The 12,797-nt window shown below is 33.0% G+C and overlaps 1 protein-coding gene across 1 annotated transcript in view; it reads right to left on the reverse strand.

Moving 5' to 3' along the window:
- The window catches only part of LOC145292271 (protein lev-9-like), a 1,243,866-nt gene that overhangs the window by 1,042,476 nt on the left and 188,593 nt on the right, over positions 1 to 12,797 (reverse strand). Inside the window, exon 3 of the mRNA XM_080138595.1 lies at positions 3,471 to 3,665. Within this exon, the coding sequence (XP_079994721.1) occupies positions 3,471 to 3,665 (195 nt within the window). The remainder of the gene's footprint in view (positions 1 to 3,470; positions 3,666 to 12,797) is intronic.

Below are 12,797 nucleotides of genomic sequence, written 5' to 3' on the forward strand. Positions count from 1 at the left end.
TAAAACAATTTTTTCCCTTTCGATGGTTATGTAAATCACATTTATTATATCGTAATTGCTTAATTTTGTTTTCTCTTATTAACATACATAACAATAATGATTTTAAAAACATAAAAAAACGTTTATTTCGGTTAAAAAAATTCACTTAGTTCTAATACGGACTGTAAAGTAACACGGTCTTTGCAACACACCATAAAGTGACGGACGCGTATTAAACTAAAACTATGTTTAAAATGGTTACTTTGCATTGCTATGACATCATAAGCACCCATGGCCGTCTGGAAAAAATCGTTTGCCTTTCATTTTTGCATTCTTCGCCTCGTTTGAGTTTCACGTATGAGCCCGGCCATTGCGGCTCATTCTTTTTAGGTGGCACGGACACTCCCTGCTATTTTGATTGAAAGAACAATTTTTTTAGCCATTTTTGGGGGGAGGCGCTCCAACTCACGGGCAACTCCGGGCATTCATCCGCTTGTATATTATCATCAAAATGGGCTTAATATCTGTTTTAAATCGGATTACCATATCTTTTATTTTTGAAATTGTTGTAGGGGGTATCGACGTTGCCCGCGATGGAGTTGACGTATAATAATGAAAAAGTGTTTAATATTCTTAGTAGAGCAGGTGTGTCCAAACGTAACTTTATGTGGACCTAAGCAACGCCGGTTATCCCTGCTAGTATTTAAATAAGATTGACTTCGGGTTTCCAGTGACTATTTTCAACTACATTACTTACTTTGGATTTTACTACGTAATAATCGGAACAGTAGAATCAACAGCGTTTAGTTACACAGAAAATAATTGTGACGTGTATGAGGGGATGTAAAGAGAGGGGAGGAAAAACCATATACACCTGGAAGGGCACAACGAGTTCTGGTATCCTTGCAGAGAAAATTGACAATTATCATCAGCTAAGATTAAACAACTGTAGCGAAAACGCAATGTGATTTAAACTGTGATCGAAAGAAGCAGATAGTACTTGAAAGTGGAGAGACTTTTTTCACTAAGATTCTAGAAAACAGTTGTTTTTCTATGTAGAGATCACTCGCAATGGTTCGCATGAAAATCTTTGTAAACGAGGAAGTATAAAAATATGCACATAGTTAGCTTTAACAGTCGATATGACTTACATTGTTGTGTCACAGTCAGTAAACACACACACATATGTACATGTGTGTGTGTGTTTACTGACTGTGACATAACAATGTAAGTCATGTCGACTGTTAAAGCTAACTATGTGCTTATTTTTTTATACTTTCTCGATTACAAAGATTACAAATATATACATTGCCCTCCCCCACCTCTAAACATAAGCGAACACCCAACAGGTCAAGACATACTTACCAAGAAATCACCCCACCAACGAGACGCATAAAAACATTTACATTAAGACTCGAATATTAAAGTAAACCCCCCTCCTCCCACCCCACATATTCCCCTTTCTCTCCATGTATCCCTAGGCCCTCAGCCACACCAGAAATGAACTTCCCAGACCCTCCCCCACAAGTTCCTTAAACCCCAAAACTAAAACATTATCGACATACCAAGCGCCCCCTCCCACATTCCCCCCTTGTTCCCTTCCTCTATTTCTTCCGCCCTCCTCGCACTCCCCCTGACCTCATTCACTCTTTCACTCTCTCATCCCAAAATAGTGAACATTTCTGTAAAAGTCTGAGGATGCTACAGACGGCCAAAAAACGGCCAAGCAGCTGAAACAATAATGTAACTTAACAGAAAGATACGGTAATAAAAAATAAAACGTATATATATATATATATATATATATCTTACGGAAAGTATATTTACGCTAAACATTTAGCAGACTTAAAAAGTAATTCGGTGTTGAATTATACAAAAATTATGATAGAATAAATTGCAGAATTTTTAAATAAAAAAGGAAACCCACAAACAGTTTATAGAAAACGCAGTATATTTAAGTAATTTACCGACCCGTCCGCTTTTAAAGTGTGAAAAGTGTTATGATTTTTTTTTATTTCAGAAATTGATTTCGTTAAGCGAATTTATCGACACAAAAAGAAAACCTGGCGCTCGGGATTTTCGTCGTGGCGGCTTAATTTATGGCGATTAAGTGTTATTTTACGATCGATTTTGTTTTTGTATGGAGGTCCTTCCACTCAAACAGTGTTATTATCAGTTCGGTGCAAAAGAATTTGCTGCATTTTTAGAAAGGGAATTTTAAATCATTGTTATTTATTTCATGCAAACTGTTATTATGTTAGCATTTCACTACGATTAATGTATAATTTTTTCGTCAGATTATTAAAGCATAATTCATATTTTTTCCGTCCACGTTAATTCGAAAACGATTTTTTTACTCAACAGAAAGCAGATGGCAATTCATAAAATTTCTAGTCTTTACATAGCACTACTGGCTAAAATCTACTAATGTTTATTGAATACAGATTGCCCTATTTTGCATAGTCTACGAACTTAGCACTCTCGAATTATTTTTAACTCTGAACACTGCCATTACATAGATTCCTCTTTCAGATTAACAAAAAAAAAAAAAAGGATTTTACAACCGAGTCGTTCGACAGGTGAAATCAGGTAATATGGAGCAAAAGATGTGATTTTTATGGAATTGTTTTCAAACCCGTTTTTTTTTTTCATTAATATTTTAAAGCAGAAAATAGTGCACCGACAATACAGGAGGCAATATTTTATTCACTTTACTGCACGAAATAAACATACGTTTGGTGATTATCTCCAAAATATCGAACGCTATTTTTTCGTTTGTATTTAGTATGCTTAACATAAACAACATTAGAGAGAATATTTCATAAAGAGTTTCTACACTTTAAAACAATATGGCATATGGCTTGTTAGCTAATTCATTTTTTAATGCGCTTAGTATAAATTATTTGTTGCTCTTAGTGCATATTATATAGTGAATATCGTTTTTATATTTATAGTCATTGCGAAAGCAAACAGTATTCGCAAGGATGGCAAATTTTCAGATAATATGGCGTTGAGATGAAAGTAAATATCCGTGAAGTGGCTTTTGGCGGATTATGATATCAAATGAAAAAGTGAAGAGGTTGTAGTAAAGAGAAAATAAGTGCTGTGCCTAATAGAACACTTTAAGTAGTTGTCCTTATTTAATGACTAAACTATCGAGAAGGCGTGGAAGTAGAATTAAGGATGTTAAGAGGCGGATTAAAATATTGATTAAAGTGGGGTAAGCTAGATTGTAAGTGGGAATGAAGAATGGAATATAATGTAGAAAAGAAAGAAACGGATTGGGGCAACTGCACTATCGCAATGAACAACCGGAAGCAACATAGGTAGCGGTAAGAGCAACGGCTTGCAATAACAACATCGATGAATCAAACGACTGTGAGGACACTGTTTCACAAATAGGCAATGGCGACAACATTGATAGCAATGCAATCGTATAAAAAATAAAATTCAGAGGTGGGTTGGTTAATAAGGAAATGTATTTTCCTCACCAATACTGCCGTTGATAATACATTTCGGCTCTTCGCCGCTCCAGTTCTCGTCTCCTTGACACACGCGCAAGGGAATGCCGACCAGTTGGTAGGAATCAGCACAGGAATATGTAGCCACTGCACCAAATTGATTGAAAGGGAAAATGTCCGCTTTTCCATTGGGGATTTTTTGGTTTATATTTTTACATCGAATATCTGAAAAAGAAAAAAGAAAAAGAAAATAAGCAAGATCAACAATTGTTTTCTGGCAAGAGTTATTTAATGTCTGTAACTGAATCATCGTCACGTTTATAAAGTCAGCAAAAACTGTTTAGCAAAATGGTAAATTGTTCGTTACTGAGTTGGGATACTTAGATTCCATCCTCGATCGAAAGACTAAAAAATGGTATTTGATGCCCAATTGTTTAAAAGGTCAGCATCAGGAGGTACAAAAAATAAAGTACATTAAGTAATGTTAGGAAAGAGATGTTGCCCCTCTATACATTTCGATGTAGTAGCTTCAGCTAGCTGTCTATGTCAGACAATGCCAGATAGTGGAAACCAGATGATTTCATTTTGCCTACGGCTTCCAGTGTCTGCTATTTCCCAATTTTTATTTTTTATCTGAATTTTCAAATAAAATACGTATAAAATACGTTTATAAGACAAATTACAACACAATATTATGAAAATAAATTATTTATTTGTTTAAATAAATATTTCGGGGATAGACATATATATATATATATATATATATATATATATATATATATATATATATATATATATATATATATATATATATATATCAAAACCGCGTGTTGTTCGTCTGCGGTGCTATTTTGAAATGTCGCAAGAATACGCTTCACGCACGTGATATGAAAGTCAAAGTTGTGTTTTCCGTGAAAGAAGCGTTGTCTGAATTTTAAAATAAAATACTTATAACATATGTTTATAAGCCAAATTTAAATAACGCTTCTATCACGGAAAACACAACTCTGACTTTCATATCAGGTGTGCCAAGCGTATTCTCCCGGCATATCAAAATAATAAAGTAGACGGACAATACGCGGATTCTTGAGTGTTTTTTCTTACATTTAACATACTGGCGACGCAAAAAAGAAAAAAAAAATGCATTAAATTCTGAGGATGTAGTCTATCTTCGAAATATTAATTTTAAACAAATAGATATTGGCTTATTTTCATAACATTGCGTTGTAATTTGGGTTATAAACGTATTTTATTCGTATCTTATTTTAAAATTAAAACAACGCTTCTATCACGGAAAACACAAATCTGACTTTTATATCACGTGCTTCAAGCGTACTCTTCTGGCATTTGAAAATAAAACGTCATACGGAGAACAGGCGGATTATTTTATTAAGTCTTTATACTTTAATTTAACATTATGTCGAGGAAAATGTACTAAATTTGAAGATGTAGTATGTTTCCGAAATAATAATTTTAACCAAACAAATAATTGTTTATCTTAATAAATATTGCGTTGTAGAAATTGCGAATCTTTTTTATGACGCGGATGAAGATGGAGAATTTGTATATTTTTTGGATTGTCCGAACTGTTCGTTTTTATGTTCACAAAGTTCCAATCAATGTAACTTCAGGTGCATCTGTAAAAATCTCAGAATGTTTATGTCGAGTGATTTTCGAGTAAAAATCATGTATCTCATAAACGTTGAGGAATGTTGTAAGTATAAAAGCAATAAGGGCGTGTTGGACTAACGCAAATTATACAATTGTTCATCCTCTTCCAAAACAGTTCGAAAATGATTAAATATTTAATCTTGGAATTTAATCTCGAAAAGAAAGGTCTAAATCAGTTCAGAGATTGCATTGAGAGTCCAAATAATCCAAATAATAGACATTTTATATAAAAATAATAAAATATAATAAAAACGATATGTGCTGTTTATTTTTTAACATACACTTTGTAGATACGACGCAAGTTTTCGAGTCGATCACGGCTTCGTCAAGTAATTTTTATTAAACATTGTTGGATATATATATATATTTTATTAAACATTGTTGGATATATATATATATATATATATATATATATATATATATATATATATATATATATATATTACTACTTAATTTGCTCACATAAAATTAATATACGAAAGTATAGATTTATGCGTGAACTTTAAGCATTTACTTCAAAAGTGCTCAATACGTAGGTAGAGCTAGTTAGTAAGTTATAAAATTTTATAACTTACTATATATATATATATATATATATATATATACATATACATATGTATATACATCTCTCTTTGGGCGTTTTGAATGTTAAAATGTAGAGTTTGTAAGTTTCGACAGTTGTATAACGCACCAAATGTAACAATGTCATAACGAATCGAATCACATTTTAAAATACCTCTATGAATTTGAATATTAATATTTTTATCTGATTACATAATCACGGGAGTCGCGTTTTTCCACTTAGAAGATATATTCAAAATTTTCCTTTTAATATCCCAGAAATCTACTAAACAAAGAGAATTTTACCCCCACCCCAAAAGATCAATAAGAGATTGTTTAAAAACGACTCGATATAGCTTAAAATCTTGTTTAGTAGTGCTAAATATCATGAAAAGTAAATAAATGTTTATTAAAAAACACACACACATATGGTTTTCCGCTTTCGAAATTTTCAAATATTAATATTTAAATTCACAACGATATTAAAAAAAATGAAGCATATAATTTTTTTTTTTCGTAAAATCCAATTTACATTTTTACTAGTTGTTACATGACAAAGGTTAAGATAAACTGAATTATAAGTTCAGCTTTTGAAACTTTCACCGCATAACACTTCTGATAACGCACAATAAAAAATTGTTTAAAATATCTTGTGTTTAATATGCTTTTTGCGTCGATGTGGAAAACACGAATCGGTAGAGTTTGAATTACGTGCATTAGCGTGCAGGTGGAATACCGTCTAATTATACATAGCACAAGTGAGGTAAGAACACGTCGTTACTGATAATAGCATGTTATTTTAGTACAATTTATGAGACATTTACACAGAAAACGTGCGCATCAATTTTGGTTAATGCAGATTTATCCAAGCGTACAGCACAGCAGTGGATTAGCTTTAAATGTGATGAAAGGAAAATAAATAAGAATCTGTAAATACGAGAAATAAGATTTTCCACGCAATAACTTAGAATTCAAAGGTTAATAAAATGCGTAGGGAAATAATTCGTAGTAAATTCAATGTGCAACGTTCTTCACTGAAGAAAAGATAATGACTAGTTACGTAAAAAAAAGAAGAAGAATATGCAAAGGAAACGGGGCAAAAAACAATGTGTACTAAAAGGTGGTGAACTATGGGAGTAAATTTTAAATTGTGTCTTAAAATATACTTTTATAATTTTTATTGAATTATGTAGCGCAATATTACTTTCTGAGTATTTAATAGTACGTATAAATTTATCACCTTTGTTGGGTTCAATATGGAAATATTAAGAATATATTGGACATGTTTACTAAGGAGAAATGTAAATAAACTCATATTTACACGTGTTATTGGTTTTTCTGTGCGGAAAATTTTTTTATGACATCCAGAAAAAATAGCAGCTTTATCGAAAAATATATTTCACATTTTTTTTTTACTCACGTTCACCTCTAAGAAGGCATATCGTCATTTGGACGTAAAGTGCTACTATATCTGTTGTACATCTAGACTAGAAGAACGAGAAGTGGAGCAATTATGCTCCATTGGCCTTGGAGATAAGGCGTATACACGAAGTTAAAACACAAATAATCCCAGTTGTGTTTGGAACACTAGGAGTTGTATCAAGTCGTCTGGAAGGACAATTGAAAAAACTACAAATCCCCGATGTTTTAGATGGCCTTCAGACCTCTGCAATTGTAGGTACCACCAACATCCGTAGGAGATTTCTTTATCATTGAAGCTCCTGGTTTGGAGCCGAGATTTAGGGAAATCCTCTGAAAATGAATTCCATCCCTTTCCAGAGAGGCGTTGATAAACGAAATCAGAATTATTATTATTATTATTATTATTATTATTATTATTATTATTATTATTATTATTATTATTGTTGTTGTTGTTGTTGTTAAGCTTATTATTATTATTATTATTATTATGATGATGATGATTATTATTATTATTATTATTATTATTATTATTATTATTATTATTATTAACACCATCATCAATAGCATCCGTCATGTGTAGTTTATTGTCCATGGTCATTAGTTTTCGTAGTCTTCTGGTCAGGTGCATATGTTCTTGTTTTGTTCAGCCTATTAGTGATACTCTCGAGGTAGTTGTTCTTTTCATCCAATTTCTGCTTAATAATGTGATTTCTAGAGGTTTTCATCTTTGTTTTTTGTTTGCTTTGTTTTTCTTTCTTTTTTTGCATATATTCCTTTTCTTGGAAATTGACTGACTAGAAGTCTTTACACAGGCCATGATCAGCGATTACTCACTGTTTCTGGAGTTTGGGTGGCAACAAGTCTCCTTCATACTTCCAGTACTCCTAACCTCTTTTGATTACGTTTGTAAATTTTTGTTTTTCTTTATCGCAATAGCATATTACTTTTTTCGTTTTCTTTTTTTTTTGTTTCGTATTATTATTTTTATTATTATTATTATTATTATTATTAATAGTATTATTATTATTAATATTATTATTATTGATATTATTATTATTATTATTATTATTGTTGTTGTTGTTGTTGTTCCATCGGGGATCTTATGTGTAATTCCACTACACATTTCTGCAGATATAAACTTATTTACGTCATCAAATACTCTGGATATTTTAAATTAACTCCTTTAAGTTTTCCCCCATTTAAGCCTAATAGTTTAAATAGTATCTGATTGCTTAACGTTTTAATGTATTACAATCTTGCAAAACATTGAAAATCTTTATATATATATATATATATATATATATATATATATATTACATACTGTAAAAAAAACCCTGATCAAATATCAATGTTAAAAATTACATATTTTTTGAATGGATTTCTTTAAGAAATGCATTTTTGTGGACGTACACATAGATTCTTTATCACGCTATACTTAATTAAACATCCAAACGCAATGAATTTGAAGCCTTGACTCATTTACCATCTTTAGACATGCTCATTCGCAATTAACTGCGAAACTCGTATCGGAACATATTAACATATGAAGATGTTGGTAATTATTCTTTTATGTTTAAATGGAGCGAGAATCCCGACATCATTATATAGATATACAACAAAAACACATGTGTCAGAACCGATAAATTAGTTTCTCGATTAGAATAGTTTTGCAACGCATATATGCATTTATTTCAATGCAAGTTGGCGTACCTCATTATATATAATATGTTTAATGTGTATATAAGAAATAATTTAAGTTTATAGACGGCAGAATAATACCTCTGCCGCAACTTAAGATATACTTGTATTTATTTATGTATTTTTTACTGTTTTTTTTTTCACCTAAAACAAGGCACAGTGCCATTCTTCTAATGCGCTAGTATTTGGGGTCAGATTTGCAGGGATATGTACGGAGTTGGGCAACAGGATGGCTGTTAACATTACACTTAAACTTCTGCAAATTAATACATTTAGAGAAGCAGGGGCTTGGGAAGGAATTCCAACGTTTAGCAGTTCGAGAGAAGAAGCTATTTGAGTAGAAGGCATTTTGGGATCTAAATTTGTAGGAATGGTATTTTACTGCTGTCTGATTTGTTGAGGATATTTATGTTGAAGAAGGAACTAGTCTTTTAAGCTCGCGCAAACGCTAACCGTTAAAGTACATGCAATACAGGTACACAGATGCCACATTTCGACGATAGGACAGAACTTGGAGTTTGGCCGAAAGTGCGGGGCCTATAAGGTTGCCAACTCTTTTTTTTTACCCTTATCTAGGAACAAAATACTAATGGTAGATGCACCAGGCCAAATTATTCCATACATGGGTGAATAGTTGCTTTGTAGATATACAGAATACTCTCAGGTGTGAGTAACTTTTTAGCACGTTTGAGAGAGACATCACACTTTCCTCACAGAAGCCTAGGAAAATACCTCAATGCATTTGCTCTAGATCATGATGCTTGTGAATATAAAGCCTAGAAGCTTGAGGCTGGCACTTTCAGACAGTGTATGATTAGCCATAGTAATCAGTAGTTCAGGTTTCTTGTAATTATTAAAGGAAATAAGTTTACTCCTAGCGGCATTGAATGCTACCATCCAGTTTCGGGCCCATTTTACTGCAAACTGGAGGTCTTCATCTAGAGTTTTAGCTATTTCCTGAGATATGAATTCATTCGTTTTCCCTTCAAGCCCTTTAAGTCTGTTATAGAGTGTAGCGTCACCAGCAAATTTAACATGAATAAAAAAAGGAAAAAATCACGTAGAGGCATTCATTAGCTTCGCCGCTTGTACAGCATTTAAATTTAAGATGACTCCATAACGGCACCAATCCCCAACGTTCATGACGACGATGATGATGGATGGTACGAATAGCCGAACTCAACATGAATAAAAAAGTAAAATAATCCAAAATACACAGCACATAGAAGAGACAGACGTTCGCTTCGTCGCTTGTACAGCTTTAAATTTAAGATGCGTTCATAACGGCACAAATCCTCAACGTTCATGACGACGATGATGATGGATGGTACGAATAGGCGAACTCAACATAAATACATGCATACATACATACGTACATACATATGCATAACCACACACACACACACACATATAGATATATATATATATTTATATATGCATGCATATATATTAAATCATATGCATATATATCTCCATACATACATACATACATACATACATACATACATACATATGTCAAGAACGGGTGAAAACATTATTGACAAACTCCTAGCCGTAAAAAAAATAAGGACAAATAGCAGCGAGGGGAAAAAGTAAAAAAAAAACTAACGCAGTAATAGAGAGAGGGGGAAAACATGCATTTAGTCGTTGTAATGTTGACCGGTTAATTACCGGCCTCCGTGCTTTAAAATAGATGGTTCAAAGTCTTAATAAGAAGCAGACATTTTATCTACGAACTAAAACATGTAACCCTATTCGAATGTAATGAAACGAAACTTCTTCCCCGTATTTATCTCTGATTACTGTTTTTATTAATTACTGTAATAATTTCACATATCACCGTAATACCCCCAAAAAAAAGAAACATAAAAAATAAAAATAAACACAATAAAACACTAGAAAAACACTCCAAAACCAAATGATGCGAACCTGAAACCCCTTTATTTCAAGCCTGCTTCTATATCCACTGATCCACACTGACGAAATTGAAATAACGTCGTATATTTTTTTACTATTCAAACCAAATAAAGACAGAACGCGAGACACGCATGCGTGGTTAGCGACGGAGCGATTTTTGCGACCCTCGTTGTATTCACTGTGTTTTTAAAAATGGAAAAAAGAAAAACGCGCTAGCGTACATTTATAAGCATTGACCCCCCCCCCGGAAAAAAGAAACGAAAAATAAATGTGGATTATTTAGTTTGTCTTGTTAAGTAATCTTGAAAGTTTTCTAGTTGGTTCAAATGTAATTGTGCTAAATATAGAACGGTAAAACCTGATATGATGTAAATGAATCTGCGACGTAATTGTTTAAATGAAACAATCTATAAAATAACCCCCACCCCCACAAAAAATACACCAAGAGCAAATGAATTCGTTCCGTTTCTATTTGATATAAAAACAAAAACAAAGGTAACCGTTTTAATGAGAAATCGCATGTTTTGTAAACGAAAAATGAAGAAATACACGTTAGCGAATATTTATGAATCATCAACTCTTCATTGACCCCCCCTCCGACATGTAAAACAAAACTATATCAGGAAACGCTAATTCTAGAAATGTGAAGCATATTGTATGTGTTGCTAATTATTTCTGAATGTTTTCTACTTGGTGAAAATGTAATTGAGGTAAATCTAGGATGCCAAAATCTGATATCGTATATAGAAAGCTGCGATGTAATTGTTTTAAATCTAATTTTATGTAAATTACAGTAATGCAAGTAATAGGAAATAGCATGTGTAACTTTAAAATGATTAAATGATTTGTACCAATGCATGATGACATGTGTTACTTTAAAATGATTAAATGATTTGTACCAATGCATGATGACATGTGTTACTTTAAAATGATTAAATGATTTATACCAATGCATGATGACATGTGTTACTTTAAAATGATTAAATGATTTATACCAATGCATGATGACACGTGTTACTTTAAAATGGTTAAATGATTTATACCAATGCTGATGACATGTGTTACTTTAAAATTATTAAATGATTTATACCAATGCATGATGACACGTGTTAGTTTAAAATGATTAAATGATTTATACCAATGCATGATGACACGTGTTAGTTTAAAATGATTAAAAGTGGATTAAAATGGTGTTTTTTACATGGAGGTCACCACTTATGTAGGCCGGGAAGCCACTCGGGGATAAGGGTTATTGCGTGTACAGTAATCAATGGGATATTATCGTAGTAATCATTAGTATTGGAGATTTGATAGAGTGTCTTACTTAAGGGGGCGGTTTATCAGGGATTTGTTTATGTTGGATTTGAAGACATCCAAGTTGACGTCAGGTGAGAAACAGGCAAGCAGGAGAAGTTTCACTGGCGTGCAGTTCTAAGAAAGAAGCTTTGCTCATGGAATCTACGTTTGGATTTACGCACAGATAAAGACTGAGGAAAATTTTTGACAGTAGTTTCAACTACACAGGTGTTTTTCGTGAAAGATTGGCGAGGGGGGACCACAGATTAAAGCTCAGACGAGCACTTGCCATGGAAATAAAGATAAAACAAAGACAGTCTCGCAACGTCTCATCTGTGGGAGAGAGGTTGCAGTGAAGAGAAAAGAGCATCCCCCACTAAGACACGAAGTCTATTTTGTACTCTGTCAAGGCAAAATAGGCTGCTTTTAGCAGCTCCTGCACAGATGTGGCAGCAGTACTCCATCCTTGGACATATTTGGCTTTTATACAGATAGATAATTGCAACAGTAGTGAGATATCTAGAGCGGTAGAAAGATCCCACCATTTTCCCAGCATCCTTGGCAACACACCTGATTTACATGTTCCATTTCAGATCAGGAGTAAATGTCAAATCCAGAAACTTGTCAAAACATGGAGCCTCCCCAACACGAGAGCCATCCATATCAATTTTTGATAGATGGGGATCAGAGCGTCGATGATGTCAAGAGAGAAGCTTGGGTTTGGATGCATTAGAAGTAATCAGCCACCTCTTCCCCCACTGTACCACGCGCGCAAGATCAGAGGAGAGAGAA

This window comes from Euprymna scolopes, chromosome 13, assembly GCF_053919585.1.
Source record: "Euprymna scolopes isolate OS-2025 chromosome 13, ASM5391958v1, whole genome shotgun sequence".
NCBI classification, from domain to species: domain Eukaryota; kingdom Metazoa; phylum Mollusca; class Cephalopoda; order Sepiida; family Sepiolidae; genus Euprymna; species Euprymna scolopes.